This window comes from Thunnus thynnus, chromosome 20 (assembly GCF_963924715.1).
Source record: "Thunnus thynnus chromosome 20, fThuThy2.1, whole genome shotgun sequence".
NCBI lineage: Eukaryota > Metazoa > Chordata > Actinopteri > Scombriformes > Scombridae > Thunnus > Thunnus thynnus.
The window spans coordinates 25,680,009-25,698,559 of record NC_089536.1 but is presented as its reverse complement, the minus strand read 5'-3'; the positions used below and the strand labels follow the sequence as shown (position 1 = coordinate 25,698,559).

The 18,551-nt window shown below is 39.2% G+C and overlaps 2 protein-coding genes across 6 annotated transcripts in view; one reads left to right on the top strand and one right to left on the bottom strand.

Moving 5' to 3' along the window:
- Position 1: 1 nt before the first annotated feature.
- On the bottom strand, positions 2 to 16,881 carry LOC137171741 (zinc finger protein 260-like). Of its 5 annotated transcripts, none has more exons than XM_067575838.1 (3): positions 16,862 to 16,881; positions 5,207 to 5,532; positions 2 to 2,451 (listed from the first exon to the last, which is right to left on the bottom strand). In XM_067575838.1, the coding sequence occupies exons 2-3, from the start codon at positions 5,448 to 5,450 to the stop codon at positions 1,124 to 1,126; spliced, it is 1,572 nt and encodes a 523-aa protein (XP_067431939.1). In that variant the 5' UTR covers positions 5,451 to 5,532; positions 16,862 to 16,881; the 3' UTR covers positions 2 to 1,123. The 5 variants fall into 5 exon arrangements, with proteins under 5 accessions (XP_067431939.1, XP_067431937.1, XP_067431936.1 ...); XM_067575836.1 differs by lacking the exon at positions 16,862 to 16,881 and adding an exon at positions 7,665 to 7,819; XM_067575835.1 differs by lacking the exon at positions 16,862 to 16,881 and adding an exon at positions 7,677 to 7,819.
- The window catches only part of LOC137171738 (rho GTPase-activating protein 23-like), a 70,639-nt gene continuing 61,754 nt past the window's right edge, over positions 9,667 to 18,551 (top strand). The window contains exon 1 of the mRNA XM_067575830.1: positions 9,667 to 10,248. Coding sequence (XP_067431931.1) covers positions 10,240 to 10,248 — 9 coding nt within the window. The 5' untranslated portion in view covers positions 9,667 to 10,239. The remainder of the gene's footprint in view (positions 10,249 to 18,551) is intronic.

Sequence of the window (18,551 nt, the reverse complement as noted above, 5' to 3'; positions counted from 1 at the left end):
CTTGGTTTGTACACTGGAACTTTTCTATATTTTATGTAAAAACACATATTTCTCACACATTTTTGCAAAATATAATATTACAAATTAGAATTGTATAACTTCATAATAAATAAACATACAATGAATAAAATTAGGAGCCAAAGATTCTGTGGGATTCTGTAAAATTAAAACACAGGCCTTACAAAAATCTAAATTTCTATTCTCAACAAGTGCTGAACACACTGGAACACTTTTGTTTTTTGGCAACCAAATACTCTGTCAGCTGCTACTTACATCACTGGGTTTGTCAGATAAAGTGACATAAGGGACAGTAAGGAAAAAACAGCCATAAAGTCTTGTGTATTGCACTCATAATGAGAAAAAGGGCAGAGCATTGTAGGAAATATTTCTGTACTAATGGCAATCTAACACCCAAGTTTTGTTACTCATACCAAAAATTGCACTTTTATCAATACCTTGCCTTGAGAAACATGAACATGTTTTTCTATAAAACCTTTTTATTCATATCACAAAAGAACCAAACTTTTTAAATGTTGGATGTTGCCTAAACACAAGCAGTCATACAAGAGCTTTGACACAATAAAATGCTAAACTTAGAGATTCTTGACCTTGCAAACAGTAGTTAATAAAACAATCTCAGCACAAGTTAGCACGATAATCAGACTGATTTCCCATTTCATTTCACATCATCATGTTCATGTTAGGAGGGGAAGTTATTTTGTTTCCATTTTGATGACATCTCGTACATGTTGGCTCAACAGGTGACATGGAAGTTCATTCTTAAGAAAACAATCATTGTTTCATTCTCAGCTTTTAAGCCAACATGTATGAGAACATCTCTAAATCCATGACAACTGGGCAAACTCCATCTCCTGGTGAAGATCATGTGATTGGATCAAAAGCTCCAGAATAGCTGCCAATTAATCTTGTGGTGTGTTTTGTCAACCAGCAAATTTTTTATTTAAATCAGAACAGTATGATGAAAAAATTAGTCAACAAGATTCTGAATCTGACTTTCAGTATTTGACAGTTTTTGAAACTTTGGATACATTTCTGTTAGTATCTAAAACATTGCTGAGGTTTGACAAAATGACAAAGCCTCATGTCAACACGGGTGCAAAGATTACAATCTGTGGCTCTGCATGTGACAGTCCAGAGAGGACTTCTGACTAAAGCAGCAGCTGCACTCTTGGCACTGATAAGGTTTCTCTCCTGTGTGTTTCCTCATGTGAACAACCAGGTTGCCTTTCTGAACGAAGGATTTGTGACATTGTTGGCACTGATACGGTCTCTCTCCTGTGTGTATCCTCGTGTGATTGACGAGGTCTGACTTCTGACAGAAGTTCCGCCCGCAGAACTGGCACTGATATGCTTTGTCCTCTGTGTGGATCTTGACATGTCGTATCAGAGTCTTAGTCAGGGAGAAACATTTGCTGCAACATGGACACTTGTAGGGTTTCTGCGCTGTTCCAGCTTCAAACTGAACTACGAGCTCAGTGGATTTTTTAGAAGCTCTCTCCGGCAGGATGTTTGTGATGCTCTCAGCTTCACCTTGTTCACCTGGATTCACTGACAGGAGCAGCTGATGGTCAGCGGTGGCGTCTGATGTTCCACCATCTGCTGCGGTTGGCTCAGTTTTAATGTGATCGACTGGAACCGTGGCTGAGTGTTTATCTATATCTGCAACAGTCTGGATCTGATAAAGACACAGAGGCTGCAGTGACTCCTGGTCAAACTCACTTTTATCATAGGGAGTGATAGTGAGTGGAAATGTCTTAATACCATCTGCCTCTTCCTGTCTGGAGTCCAGCTCTTCTTCCATCTTTCTGCCAGGTGTCACTGATCTGTGGTGAGTTTCTGTATGAAGGTTGAGCGCCAGCGTTTTAGTCAAACACTGATGAGTTTTCTGCTCAGTGTGCTTTTGTCTGTGAATAACCAGACTGTCTCTCTGGTCAAAGCTTTTGTCACAGTCTTGGCACTTGTATGGTTTGGAGCCTTTGTGTATCCTGGTGTGTATAATGAAGTCAGACTTGTGGTAAAAGTAGCGTTCACAGAACTGACACTGATAAGACAAAGACTTGTCCTCCGGGTGCCTTTTGATGTGTCGCACCATCGTCTTCTTGGAGGAAAAAACGCTCAAGCAAATGGGACATTTAAAAGGCTTCTTCACTTTCAGGATTTTCAAAGGCATATTGAGCTCACACTCTGGTTTAATATCATCATCATCACCATCCTCACCATCATCATCATCATCATCATCATCAATATCAATCAGTATCTCTTGATCACTGTCGGCATGTTGACTGACAGGAGAGTCTGGGTTAGTGTCGTTGGTGTTGGAGTGGTCTTCTGTCGGCTCTGTCGTGGAGTTTCCTGGTTCCTCCCAGCACACGCTGACGTTCACGCTGGCAGGTGGCATCTTCACATCTGTGACAGACATCTGTAGAGAGTCTGAAGCAAAGAAAGACACACTTCATTTTACTGATGGTAATGAGTTTTTAGGGCTGTCTTGTAAAATTTAAGTCAACTTAAAGGCAACACATACTGGAGACATAGGTCACGCATCAAAACCCACACCTCTTATTTTCTATGTGAGCCCACAGACTGCAGGCATCATTGCAGGTTGATGTGCATCAACGCAGCAGAAAAAATAGCTATTGTATCACATTTAACATCTAGACTACCATACCTTACTCCTCCTATTGTACCTTGTAGATGTGTGTTACACTTTAGAGGCGTAGGGTTCTTCACGGTCAGGCTTCCTGTGTGATTTCCATTTTAAAACATACTTTAAGATATCAGTATTTTTACTGCACGTGAAGGTGTTGGTGGTATTTCATGTGTTTTAATAGTAGCTAGGTATAATGTCAAGTAGACAATACAACGCTCATGTTTCACTCACAACCAGAGGCATTTTTTTACACTTCAAGTCTATTTTGTTGTCTTTTACGTGTGTAACCACAGAGACTGTGTGTTGAGCTCTGAGTGCTGCAAAAATGCAGGTGACCTACACTCAATACTGAGCCTCAACACATCCTGTGTAGACACACTGACAGAGGACTGAAGTTGCTGCTCTGCTGACATGCTGCTATCACTATCCAGCCTGTGTAGACATTATGTAAAATAAACATCATTTTCAAACATCATGTGAAAAGGCATTGAGTCTGCACCTAAATTGAAGTGATCCTCCACTAATTTTACACATTAAGTTCAGTTTACTCTTCATAGTTCTACTGAGCCTGTGAAAACTGCTGTATGATGTCCTCTGTGACTGTGCTACAAACTGGTGGTGTGTCATTTGAAAGCTGTGGATGTTTTCCAGGCAGAGTGGTTTTCATGAAATATAAGCTATCAACATTGCGTTAGGATGCAGTGTTTTTGGAGCTTGGATCTTTGGAGGGACTAAAAGTCTGGATATCTCAGCCGCTTCTGCTTCAATTTTGACCTTTTTTATCTGTCTGTCACAAGTCCCCCACTATTATATATGCAACACTAAATCAGTGGAATACCCCTTTTGTTTAGTGTAAACTGGTACCTCAGAACAATACCTTTACAAGTTTGTCCAATTCATACATCTTTCAAACCCCAAAAATGTCATGTTTTTAGAATATTTGAATATAGTTGCAATCCAGAATATTTATCTGACGCACAAAATAACAACAGTTTATCAACAGATTCTTGAAAGTGTTGCTGGTCAATGCCAGTCACTTCTGTTACCAACTAACCACTAAGCTTTCTGAACAGGTAGAGTGAGCCTGGCTCTGTCTATTTGCTGGAAATAGTCCACATCCCAGGTCTCCTGAACAGTGGTTGAAAGTAGCTAAGTACATTTACTCAAGTACTGTACTTACGTACAATTTTGAGGTACTTGTACTTTCCTTGAGTGTTTCCATGTGATGCTACTTTATACTTCCACTCCACTACATTTGAGAGAGAAATATTGTACTTTCTACTGCACTATATTTAGCTGACAGCTTTAGTTACTGTTACTGTCAGATTAAATTTTTACATAAAATAACATAATGATAAGTTTATAAAATACACTACATTATTAGAGACTAAACCAGTGGTTCCCAAACTTTTTGATTTGTGGCCCCTTATAAAAATCTGTGTGTGGTTGTATCTCCTTGTCATGTTTCAGATCCACCAAAGAGACATTTCCCCTCACATGGTTTCAAACAAAAAACTGTTTCAAACCCAAAGAGGTCAAACTCTCCAATATTTCACAAAGATGCAACAATTTAAGTTCTGAAAAATCCTGTGAAATCCTTCTTTCCTACCCAATCTATCATCTCACAACCCCTCGGATTTATCTTGTGATCCTTATAAAGCAGTTTAAACTACAGTAGCTCCACCTCAACCAGCTACAACAATAAAACCCTGTAATAAAAAATGTTGCTTCTATTTAATAGATCAGTCACAACCAATTTTTTGCAAAACAAATACTTTTATTTTAGTACTTTAAGTAAATTTCGCTGGTTATACTTCTATACTTTTGCTTATGTAGGATTCTAAATACAGGACCTTTACTTGTAATTAAGTACTTTTACATTGTAGTATTGATACTTTTACTTTAGTAAAGGATGTGAGTACTTGTTCCACCACTGCTCCTGAGCTAAACTGATCCATTATAAAAGACTCAAGCTTATTTCAAGTGCTAGCTGCAGTGACATGGCTCCACCTCACCTGAGTCAGTTTCGACTTGGTGGTGTCAACTTTACTAGCATTGGGTAAACAATAGATATGCACCCTCTGAGGTACAGTATCACAATGATCTGCTTCAAATATGGGTCAAAAATACCACAAATAATGTGAAAATGATTTTTAAAAAGAATAAGTAAAAGTTCATGTTACTATGAGCCATATTTTATTGGCAGCATCTGTAACACATCCACTGCACCCCACACATTCGCTTTACTTCTTTGTATTCTCTATGTGTTAGAGACAGGATGGTTAGTATTGTCTATCAGGTTACACTTAGATTTTTAGACTTGTTTCTTCACTACTACTGTTCTCCATGGCACAATTATATTGCAGTACTTTTCTTATAAATAAACCCATCACAACGTTTTATTTATTTCTTCTTTTTCAAATGCCTGAGGTGATATGCAGTGTTAAGTGAGTCAATCATCTACCAATGAAAAATGGCAGTTCTGTGTTTTTTTTATGTTTTTCTTAATGGAAAGCAAACTAGTGATGAACTGACCTTCACTGTGTGTCCTGGCAGCATCCAGCAGTCTGCGGTGACTGTCCACCACCCACTTTGAGCAGGACATCTCCTCCTCATACTCTATAATCGTTCTCTCTACAATCTTGAGGATCTCCTCGGCGGCTGCAGACAAACACTCGCTGACAAGCGCTCTAAGCAGCTCCATCTTTGCTGTTTTCACCATGGTGAGGTGTTCTCCACAGTGCCAGTTGTGGGATGAGAGTGTTTCTGAAGTAGACATGAGCGAGCTTGTCACTCCTGATCACTGCATAGTTCCACCTCAGCTCTCCGTGTCCTCAGGTCCCACCTCGCTGCAGCCATGACTGCAAACACAACAAAGTAATATTATGGTTTATTCAGATGAAAGAAAGCTCTTTTTAAACTGAGGGCTGGTACTGTATGCAAATAAATGAATAAAGGCTCCACAAGTGCCTTTGATTTAGTGTCTTCAGACAAGGTATTTGAATTCATTCTACAAGGCAGTAAAATGGAAGATTTATCTCAAAGCAACAAATACAACTGCAGCTTGTAAGCACAGGTCAGGCAGCACTCTTTACCTAGTGAGAAAAAAATTATTCATTTATGCATTAACACATTTTCAGCATTTCACTTCTGCCAAAGACTCATAGAATATGTAAAAATGTTTGTTGGTTCTCCTAATCTTCTGTGGTAGTAAACTAAATATCTTCGGGTTTTGGACTGTTATCCAGACAAAAAATGCAATTTGAAGACATAAGTTTGGGCTCTGTATAATTATGATGGTCATTTTTCTCTCTATTTTCTGACATTTGAGACTGTACCAACGTGTCCACATTCAAAAAAAACTACTCAAAAGTATTTTTCAAAGAAAATTTTTCAAAAGGATTTTTTCACAATTTTTCAAGTCTGTCTTAAAGCAACAGGTGCCCATATGAAAAGTGAAAGAGATTTTCCTCGCTGCTGTTCATACTGGATATTAAAAGATTCCCTTCAAATATGCTTTCAATGTAACTTCAGTGATGGAGGACAAAACACACGGTGCGTCCACACAGTCACTTAGCGCAAAAAATGCATTTAGTTGATGTGAGGCTTATATGAGGCTTCAGCAGTCTTCAGCAGTCATATCAAGTGGATATCTGTCACATTTACAGTCTTTTAAGCATAAAATTCCCTCTTCGTGTTTCCTCTGACAGTGTTTCCCTGTTGAGCTGTGACGGAAGTAACGTTATAGTAACAAAAAGAGGGACTTTGGCACTAAAAAGACTGTACCGTTGAAAGATATTTACTTGATATTAGCTTCAGATAAACTTTTAAATACATTTTTGCACAGAAGGAGGACTGTGGATTTTGTCCCCCATCACTCACACTGAAAGTGCATTATGAAGGGATCTTCTAATGGTCAGTATGAACAGGAGGAATGATTAACTTACGTTTCCATTAGTGGCAGCCAAGAAATACATAAAGTGCAACAACTTTTCATGAAGTTTGGTGTTATCAGTCGTTCTCTCAATCTTTTTAGGTCGGCGATAACTTTCCCCAAATAGCTAACATAAACTAAATACACACTGTACTGTTTCCATATTATGTCAACCAGAATAACAAGTGAATTGAATGCTTACCCTGCTGACAGGCACTGTTGAATTAGCAGAGTTAGCTGTAGCTAAGAAAAGCTAGCTGGCTGAACTGTCAGTTCATACAAACAAGAGCTGACAGAAAAACAAGCTGCTGACTGAAAACACACACTGTTAGATAGGTCTGCTATTTCTAGTTTATTAAAACACAGCTGGCTTGCCAAGTACTAAAAGCTACACAGCTAACTAGCTTTGTGTTATACAGAGCAGGGGTAATGCTAAAAACAGAGCTAACGCTGGTTTCAGTGGAGCCAGCGTCTCCTTCTTCTTCGGTTATCATGTATTGTACCAATAACATCACTGCATTACCACCACCTGCTGTTCAAATCCTGGGCCTGCGTCCTCGACAACAGCTAGCACCACATTTAAATAATGCATAAATACCAGAAAAAGTCGTGATATATCGGGAAAAGTTTCACATTATAATAAGAAAGTGGGCAGATTTTTTTCTCTTATGTTGGTAATCTTGAAAATTTACAGCACAGAGAATGTAATCCTCCCCAAATTGTGAATATAATGGATTCGAATAGACACGAAATTCCTTGAGAGCATTTACTACTCTGAGAAGATAATCTGAGAAGACCAGTGGTTCTCACACACAGGAAAATATGTTAGTTTAAAGAATCATGTTCAAATTAACCCATGCCCATGACAAACAGACCATAGATTTTCATAATTCAGTACTACCAGAGAACCTGCAGTGGCATGATCTTATCAAACTGATTTTTTGTTAAAATGTTATAGATCAACATGACCAAAAACGATCTACAATGGTTGATTACAGTACGTATACTGGGATACAGACTGGAGTCCATAATACATAGCAAATTACTATCTCACATCACCCCATACTTTACCGTCACGTCTCTTATGTATGATGGTAAAATGCATGATTTACATCTGTGGCCCAAAATTTGAAAAGTCTATTCTACATTCAGTTCATTTCGTTGACTAAGCTATAGGCTTTTGGAATCTGTGCGCTTTCAAGTCCATGTATGTGTATTGTACACCAGATGGCGCCATTCACCTTCCATAGGTTTTGTCCTATGCAGCATTTTTCGCACCTGACCTCAATCATCCGAGATTACTCTTCGATCCACAGAACCAATCTACTGATAAACCCACAGGTCATTGAAATACAGTCTAATTAAATTAATTAATTAGTGTACCAGGTCAAAGGTTAATAATGAGTTCAAGGCTGTGATGTCCAGTAGCAATAATTCGGCATTAAAGCTATAAATTTAATCAATCTGGTGCATGTTTATTTTCCAGGCCATGTGCCTGTGAACATTAAACTACTGTGCAAACAGCAGTAATAAGAGTGATTTGTGAAGTGGGGAACAGTGGGCCGCTGTGGCCAGCCAGCCTGCCCGTTCCTGTTGTTGTCGGGTGGGAGTTTCCAGCTATACAGCTCAGGGGAAGCACCACAGGATGTCCTTTTCCTCATTCCTCAAGGATAGAATGACTGTGTATGTGCGGGTGTGTTTCTCGTGTGTGTTTCTGTTAAATAACAGAATGGGAAACATGTTTCCAATGTGTCACTATTATTCTCTGATTTCTGTCAGTTGCACTTTTTAATGATGCATCAAACTGGCCACCACAACACAGAAGTGTTACTCTAGCCTAAAATGAAAATTCACAATTAGTGTTTTTAGTAGCAGTATTCTAGAAGTGGTATCCTTGATTTTACAGACTTATGGTGTTCCATGGTTTAAATGCCCCAAATCCCCACCCTGACCACGTAAAATGTCTGTCGGAACAATTCTGGGACTTTTCTGAAGCATGGAACAGTCCAACTGTGCCTAAACCTAAACCAAAACTATCATTTTAGAAAAAGGATTAGGCTATTCCTGTTTATTACTCTTTGTGTTATAAAGAATGATGGACAAAACTATGACAATAAGACCCAAGCTGTAACAAACCCAAATTATTCTTTAAGATGGTGTTTTTGGTTTGAGTTTTGGCCCAGTTCAATTCACCATTCATCATTCTTTTTATTATTATTATTTTTTTGGCCGCTTTGAACAAGTTGCTAACACAACATTCACACTATCACCTTATATAGTTGTTGTGGATAATGTTAGCAAACAGATACAGAGCAACATTAGCATTTGTTTGGATCATGTTTCTATCTAATGGATGTAAGTCCAATATTCGCTCTCGTTTTATCTCTGTATTGTGCTCCACTAACATCTGAGAAAAATATCTACCTTTTTAGCAGCTAAATGCTCCACTATGTTCAACAGCTAGTCACTAACTGCTAACTTGTAATTGCTAACTGCTTTTTAGTGATGGGCAGGTAATGTATAGTGGCTTTACTTACTTTTCCCAAAACATTTAAGTTGCATACAGTAAAATAAAAACAATAAGCTAAGAGACACTAAAACGCTCCATAGAGGTGAGGGGAACATCTGCGTTGGTAATAATTCTCTGTGGGTTCATCATTGCCAGCATAATCTTTTACATTACACATAATCATTTGACCCCTTGTTAATATAAAAATATGAACTAGTGCAGCTTTAATTTCGACTGTTTTGTTATGCAAAATTCCCAGTATTGTTCCTTCAAGTATTACCTCATCAGGGTGGATAAATGTTTTAAACATTTAGACCATGAAAGAATATAACTGTTAAACCATCTTCTTTACTTTACAGCAGGGACTCAGCTGGTTCTCAGTATCCGTGCTCCATTGACAGTTTACCAACACTGCTCATCAATGGAAGTCTATGAAGCTCATAGTGAAGCACTATGAAGGAATGAGTGCGACAGCTGCTGGGGGAATCCTACTACACTATCAGGTCACATGGTACACACACACACTCTATCCCTCTGATCCTCCTCCCCTTCACTCCGTCTCTCACTAATGCTGTGTAGAGTGAGGGAGAGAAAAAGCGGGAGGAGGGGGAGCAGCTGAAGGAGAGAGAGAGAGAGAGAGAGAGAGAGAGAGCAGAGCAAGTGAGAGGAGGAGGAAAAGCAATGAGGCGGTGTGAGCCCAGATTACAACCAACCACACACTGAAGGCAGGAGCGTGGAGGGCAGAAATAAACGGGATACAAGCTCCTCTGACTTATTCTCTCCTTCTGTGTCAGTTAAAAAGAAAAAGATTACACACAGGTTGTGGTCAGGTAAGGGAGGAGGGTGAGAAGAAAAAAGGAAGAGGAAGAATAGGAGTACTATAAGAACAAGCGTTTCAGAGGACGGTGCTGTCACAGAGAAGGAGGAGGAGGAGGTGATGTGTGTGAGCGTGCGGGTTGGCAACACACTAGCGATACGACACTGAGGTGTGTGTGAAGTGAACCCCCTTCCCCACCTCCCCCACCTGCTCGCCATCAAAACCCAACATCATCTACCAAGAACACAGTCTGAGGTTTCACAAGCCATGCTACGGACCAGGAGCCAGCCCAAGTCTTGCTGAATACCATGGCCCAGGTGAGAGGCTCACACACACATACACACACACACCTATCCAAAGCATGCATGTGGCTGCATATTATTGGAAGACTGTGTAACAGGACTAATTGAAATGCATCAGCACACACACTCACACAGAGTTCTGCTGAAGTTTTCATCAACTGAAACACGCCTCTTGTCCTCTCTTCGTCTCTCTCCTGCTGTCTTTCACAGTATTAAAAGCTGTATATTTTAATACAGGCATTACATTGTCTTCATGTGTTTGATGCAGGGGTGAATGCTCAAAAAAGTCAGTCACTATGTTTACATATATTTGACATATTGGGCATCTAAGCAGCTCTTATGCAGAACTCGATGAGAGCAACAGGAGAAGAAGGCAAAACTTCTAGGTCACAAAAATAAGTCAGCTAATGGTGAGGAGTTCAAGCTTGAGGATTCTAGTTGACTTAATGTCTGTACAACCATACCATGACCATGTTGACATGCTTTTAAAAAATCATTGTAACTTTGCACTCTGGCAATCCCTGATAGAAGACAAACCTTTGAATTTCTGACAGTTTAAAGTACATCATTACTCAGAAATTATGTAACATTTCTTGCATGGATGACCAACTGGGGAAAGCAGGCTGTTGCCCCAAGAGTTCCAGACCCTCGCGGGCCCCTGAAAGCCCCAGATAGTCTGTGTGGCATTGACTTTGTGGCAATTTGATTAATTTAAAATTTGCTTGACAGTATGCACCACTAAAGCTCAACAAAAAATAAGAGCATTAAAATCAAACTGAATGTAGAAATCTCCTTACTTTTTATGGAAATATAAACTATAATGATGCTGCAGCTATAGTGCAATGTTTCCCATTCTTTAAGAGAACAAAACACTGTGGGTGTTTCCCATGGCATCTGTTGACTGAAATGAGGGCTGGTGTTGCTACAAGACGCGCTATCAACTTCCTACTGACTGGTGGATGCCATGCTGTACTTAATACAAATGTTGATTCAAGAGGTCCACATAGTCGAGCATGAGCGTTTTAATTGTCTGACCCTTTACAACATTCATCAGGTATGAATTTAATTTTGTATTTACTCAGAAAATGGAAGCTAGTTAGCCTAGCCTGCAACTTTAGCGCTGGTTCACACCAGAGGTTACTTTTGGTTCATGTTATTTCAACACCTGCAGTCCTCATCTTGCAGTCTAGAAAGAAGGTGGTCGAGTCCCATGACTTCAGCGCTCTGTATGTTACTATACGTAATCACGTAGTATCACAGAGTAACACTAAGTAATGTGCAGAGCTGTGGACTAACATGGGGAGTGCTGAAATCCCAGATGAAGCTAAGCAATAAGTGACACTATAATACCACCCAAGTGGTGCCAGTTAGGCAGTTTGAATTGCTATAATATGACCATTTAAGTGTCTGCCCACAAAAATAATCAATAAACCATTCAAACTGACAGCTACTATCAAAAATTTCCCCTGAACACTAATGTAGGGGGCGCTGTCAATGCAGAAAAAGTCTAATTTCAGTTAGATGTCAAGTGTGTCTGATTTGATTTTTCCACAAAAAAGTATAATTACCACATTAAAATCCATCTCCTCCTTCTTTCTCATTAAAAATTCCAGAATATTTGAGTATGCAAATAATTCAATTTTCAAAAGTTTAGGTGCTGGACACAAGATGTCTCCTACTTCATTGTAAAGTCCATTCTCAGTGTTTGTGCACTGGAGGCTTCAAGTTTTCACATCACACTTGTATAAGTTGCCTACTGGACCATGATTGGCTTCCAAACGACTTGTGATGTCACAAATCCCACTTGTAGGCCCGACCCTTAAAATCATATTTTCAATGAGCAGAAGGAAACTTTTGTGAAAAAATCCTTCCAGTGTCAGACTGCACTTACATCATTCTGCACAGTGAAACTCAAACATCCAAGTGAAGTAACAATGAACAAAACACAGGTGTTGCAGGGACTGAGTGGAGGGGAACTTTAAATAAATTTGTTTTTAGTAAAATGACCACAAACCAACAGACACACAGCAAACTTGGGCCAAGATAGCCTTCAGATGTAAAAATACTGATTGGTTTCTGGGGCTCTGGGCAGAATTTGGCTGGGGGAAGTGCCTTTGTGTTGGGGGGGGGTGACCTGCATCCCTTGGCCCTGGTTGGACACTTACTGTGTTGTTGGGTCCAACTTTCTTTGGAAAGGAGCACTCCCTCCCTGCTGTGCAGTGACACTTTGTGTTGCGCTGTGCAGTTTAGTAGAGAGGATCCTCTAACAGCGACCATAAATGACACAGCTTCTCATTTAGGCCTGTCAGGGGAATCTATTGTGTCTCACATGGTGTTGTCTATGAAGTTTTGAGCATTTTTACCCAAAACTTTATGGTAAACTACACACAGTTTTTTCGGTAGACTTTAAGGAAAGGATTTTTCAGAGGTACAAGTGTTAGTAGAACAGAAAAACATTTATTGGGAGGAGGGTGAAGCTTAATTTTGGGACTTTCGGTAGAGGACTGCAGTGCAACAAAACACAGTGAAATGAAGAGGGGTGTATTTTGGGCTTGTCTCTATGAGGGAGAGGACATCTCTCTGAGAGAAAGGAAGGTTGTGTATTTTTAGCCAATCGGCTCAAACGATGCAGTGTATTCTGTCTGTGTTATGTATGTGTGTATGTGGAGACTTTGAGAGAGAGTGTGTCTCTGTGTCTTTTCATAGTTGGTGACAGAGACAGACAGTAAGAAAGAGAGAGCATGGGAGGTCTCGGAGGTCTTTATGATGTGTGGATATAGAGGACAGTGTATCCTTTAAAATAGAGCGGACATTGAGTGTGGAACAAGTCATTCTGCCCGCCAGCATAATGGAGAAACTATGTAGTCAGCCTGAGTGTGAAAGGTGCGTTGTGTTTCTGGAGGTTGTGTGTGTTTGTGTGTGTGTGCATGTAAACGTCAGGATATCCTGCTCTTGCTCTTGTGGACAGACAAACACATTTACTGGAACAAATAGTGAGGAGACAAGTTCATACTGATGAACTTTCCAACAATCTCTCAAACAATCATGGAGGTCTAGTCACTGTTGTCCAACTGATATGATTCTTATGATGCACTTTTGCGTCATTAAATATTTATTACTGGAAATAATTATTACTGCAATGGGAAGCCTGTAACCTGAACTGAACTTTTAATGACATCTCATTACTCATGACAAAATGTGAGTCTAATTAATAATTCTAGTAGAAGTGATACTAAAGGTAAAGTAAAGTAATACATATACTGCTAATATTTTCTGTTAATTGTATGTTATTAACAATTTTATTGTTCAATTGTAAAACATAAGGTCAAAACATATATTAGTCACAGTTTTTTTTTTAAATAAGCTAATTTAAGGGACCCCCATTAACAATATTTGTTTATGTTGTGTGTTGTATATTTAAAAAGCTAATATTAGATGATATATTGTTATCAGACTTTTAAGTCCTTCAAATAATGATATCAGTTTGGCCCTTAAAAGTGCAGTTAGGGTCGGGCTCCCGTATAGTAAATTTACCCAAAATAGCCTTAAAACCTCCCCAAAATCACTTTAGATGTTATCAATCTAAAAACATCACTATCAGACTTCAAAAACCCACATGTGTGATCTATGGCACAGCTGAAAAGAGCCTGCATGCTTCAAAAACCCTCCCTAGATAAAGGTTTAAAAATACATATCCTGTATTCAACGTGAAACAACGGAAAGGGCTTTGTGAGGTCCGGTCAACATACATGAGCTTTACTGTATGACTCACTGAAGTGACTCAGACTGAGCTGAAATGTCCTCAGCAGCGAGTCCAGCACTTCAGCTCTGCTGTCTGAAGCCTGCGGGCCTCTCCTGGGACTTTTCTGCTTCTCCTTTATATCTTTTCTCAATTACACTGCACTGCCCACTTGTGCTCTAATGGCCAGTGTGTGTGCATACATGTGGATTTCACTCAGTACGTTGCTGTTAGAGAGGCTTTGGGCTGGCATGGGATGGGCACAGTGACAAAGGAAACACAGATGATAAGAGGGAAGCTGGATAGAGGGGCAGTTTTGTGTGTTTAGATATGTACTTTTATTGGGTTGCAACCAAGAAGAATTTGTGAAAGTCATTACAGATGTGTTAGAATTGAGGGTGATGATAAACAGAAGACAGTGAATGGGTTTACATTCAGATATTTACTGTTTCCATAAAAGTTCTGTGCACAAAAAAGCATTTAGGCCAACATGGGACTGTAAAAGGTAAACTGGATGTTACTAGTACTAATGACACCACCAATACTGCTACCATTACTACTGAAGTGTCAAATAAGGAATCAAATCTGATCAAAAGTGTTACATCATAAATAATACAGGCAAGTTAAAGGCTTCCTATGCAAATGAAAACAGGCAAAGAACCTATTTAAATCTGGTATTAACATGTATGTATCTGTATCCAGATAAGGAAAAACACATCTGCCTGACACCCGGAAAGGTCACCTTCTATCTAAAGCTGCTCGTCAGAAAGCTACAGATGACTCGTGAGACTCTAAAGGAACTGCTATGACATTCAAGACGAGGATCACATGAACAACATGGTTAGCAGGGTTAGCACTAGTGCTAGCAAGCTTCTCCACTAGCTCTGATTACCTTCCTAAAGCACAAGTACGTTAGCCTAGTTAGCAATGCTACTACAAATCATGACATGATCTACATCAGCTCAGGAAATAGCCACTAATTAGACCATGAGTTAAGACATTTTATCAAACTACTGATTCCACTTTCAAGAATGAACTTCCACATTGTCTTCATGTGACTGTTTTCTGATCAGCTACTGCTGTGGTTAAGGTTTGGTCGAGTGGAGGCTCAAATTGTATTTTGTTATTTGCACAGCAACAAGAAATCCTTGACAGGAACACTTAAACTTCTATTGTTTTAAGTGTTGGAACAAATGACTAATGCTGATGCTTTTCTGGTAAGGAAAGCCTCACAATCAATCAAACAAACTGCGTTGTAGCCATATAATCTGACTAGTGCTTTTGAGGAGGATTTAGGTTCGACATGTATTGTTTCGAGTTCTGGTTTATACTTCAATACATGTAATTTAAAGATGCATTTATAACATCTCAGCACACTCTTGTGAAGCACAATACACCATACAATTATGTCCTTGAATGTGACCAAGTTTGTTATTGAGTTCAAACCATGTAAGCATAAACACACTCCAGAGACATTATGAAGTGAGACACAAAAGCATTGCAGGCTATTCTTACATCCGGGCTTGTAATCGACATCCCAGCACCGGACCTGACTGTTATCAGCACTCAGCAGAGGAGAGGGAGAGGGGAGGAGGAGAGAGAAACAGACGAGGGAGGAGGAGAGGACAAAGGAGATATGAGCCTCGGGTCGGAGCAACGGATTATAATGACAATTAACCATTACTGCATGCTTTTCAAATGTTTTCATGTCACAGACTGATCTGTATGATCACATTTAGTTCAGGGTGCCATTTAACTAGATTTCAGCTGCTGTAGATTTAGTCTTTGTGTAGCTGTCTAACTGTATGACAGGACGTAATAGTGGAGAGTGAAATGTGTGACTACCAGAGTTATTGTCATTCATTCTCTTATTCAGAGAACTGCCATTAACTGTAGTTAAACTAAATTCTAGCAAACTAATTCTACCCGTATACTGCAACCACTGAATTACTGTTATTGAGCAGCTTTTTATGTACTTTAAGTCTACTTTATATTTTTAGCCATACTGAGGGACAGCAGTGTTGTCCATTCCACAACTTCACAACATTCCACAAACTGAAATATTTCAACAAGTATTGTATGAATCAACGTGAAATCTGGTATATTTATCTTTTCCGATGACTTTGGTTGTCCCTTTCATTTTTCTCAGGCTTAAATATCACAACAACTATTGGATGGATTTGATTTTTTATAGATATTAATCTTTCCCTCAGGATGACTTATAATGATTTTTGGCGACTTTTTATCTATCATGATCTTCAGGTCAGATATTTAATTTGGTCAATACTTACAGAACTAGTGACGCTCCAAACAGCCTCAACGTGCTAAACGACAGGTTGGCACAGTGGTTGTCACAGCAGCCTTCATTTCGTCCTTTGTCGTGACTATACGCAGTTCAAGTTGCAAAGTAATCTACCAGGAATGTTGAATTGCACATATTTTATTGGCCAACAGAGAGACTTGCCAGATGACGTTGTACACATTGTAGCAACGGTTGAGCCAGGTTCAACTTTGTACCCGGACGACTCTGTGTGTTTTTACCAGAGTCCTGTCTGAACCCCCACTGTGTCAACGCAGTGGTCTTATTCAAATGAATGAGGTGGCTGCATTTTTTCAGAGGGCTAATTTCAGACTGAACACTGCTTTAGTCTTGTTTAAAACCACTCAATTCTTTTTAGGCATCTTTATGTTTGTGAAAGCATGGTTTGACAGAATATCAATACAATTTAAATCGCATACAATATCCAGTATACTTACACATTTTTCTCACTGCAAGTTATTTTGAATGCGGGTCAGTTTGTCTAACCTGGATAAACTTGTATGATTGAATTGCAATTTTAAGATCACAGGGCTCCCTACTATTAATTGTATTCACTGTGGACCTCTTACCTTTAGTCCTTTTTCACTGGGCTTCAGTCTCTCCAACAGTTGTGTCCTTTTCAGCCAAAAACCTGTAATTCCTTCCTGGAATCCTCCCACTGAAATTTCACTGGACTAGTAAGATTTTTTCTGTCTCCAGAGCAGTCCTGCATTTGCGGCTGAAACTCCATACACGACACGAGTCACAGCGGTAGCGGTCACTTTCATTTTTAATAATAGCACTCATGGCTCAGCCTTACAAAGCTCTGCTGCTTTGAATTTCATTGCTGCCTGATTGCAGATCCTTCTTTCTAATTACAAGTTCCTGGTTTGACCTCTGTCTTTTTTAGTATGTAAGAAGTCTCAGCTGTAAATAATTTGAAATGTTTTTAAATAGGTCTTAAACATCAGATCCCAAGAGAGTGGCATTTTCAGTGCTGGTGACTGTTCCAGTGTTGAGAATGGTGCAGCAGATGAAATAGCAAGACATTAGCAAAATATAGAAATACCTGGTGAATAAAGTATTAAAGTGTTAAACTTATACATTTGTTGAGTATGATGGAAATGATCAGTGCAGCCTGAGAACAGAACTGTAGAAAGGGTGACATCACTTTGAGTGAGTTAGAAGTTGAAGGGATGAGGAGAGAAGAAGATCTTCGAAGGTTAGGCTTAAAAAAAATACACTTTACAACAGTGTTCACAGGTGCTGTTGCTTTGGTAGCTCATTATATGTATGTCCTCCTTTATGTGGTGTGTGTGTGTCACTTTCTGTCTTGAATGGTATGGGAATTATGTAATGTATGTAACTATAGTTATGTGCACGATCCCCTTCAGTCACTAATAGCAGAAGACAGAATAGCCTGATGTATGCACACACATATAGACACACACACACACACACACACAGATACACACATACACACAGTCCGTATTTTAGCAGCTGCTCTTCATTGTTTGCCAATGTATTCATGCATTTAGACACACTATGCCAAACAATATGGCGAAATCTGCGCTGCTGATTTAATGAGCGAGGAATGTGGCGATGAATTGAAAACGATCCCTGAGCCTCACCAGCTATTGTTTCAAATGCAGTCATAATGTATTTTCATCTGCCTCTCCTCGCTCTTTGGGTTTCCTCCAAATCATCATTTTTAGCAGCAGAATGAATGAAAAACACATCATGGAAGAATCTAAATATGCACACGGGAATAAAGGCATTTATGTTTATGAATTTGTATCAGAGGTGTGAAGATTCCAATTTCAACGTCATGCTTATTTTCATATATTAAAAAAAAAGAAAAGACAAAAAACATCATTTTAAATCTTTATTAAAGAGAGACTATGTAGGTTTTTGAGTAAGGCAGTTTTGCCACATTCACGTAAATGGTCTGATATGACCAGTAGCTTATGGTGGCTAATGTTAGCAAAGTTTAGACAGATCTTGCTGTGTAACTAACATTGCTGAGTCTGTTTGCTGACTTCATGACTCTTCTATTGTGTAATTGTATCACTCACTACATTAAACCTGTCACTGATAAGCATTTTAATGTCTTTATCACAAAAGTAAAACAAAGAGAAATGTTTCTTGTTTCCTGCTTTTAGTCCCCTTACACTTACTCTCAGTCAGGTCTTGGCAGCACGAATTGCACTAGTTTATAATGAGCAGAATATTTTCACTTATCTCAAAGCTTTATGACAATGGAAGAGGAAAAAGAGGAGA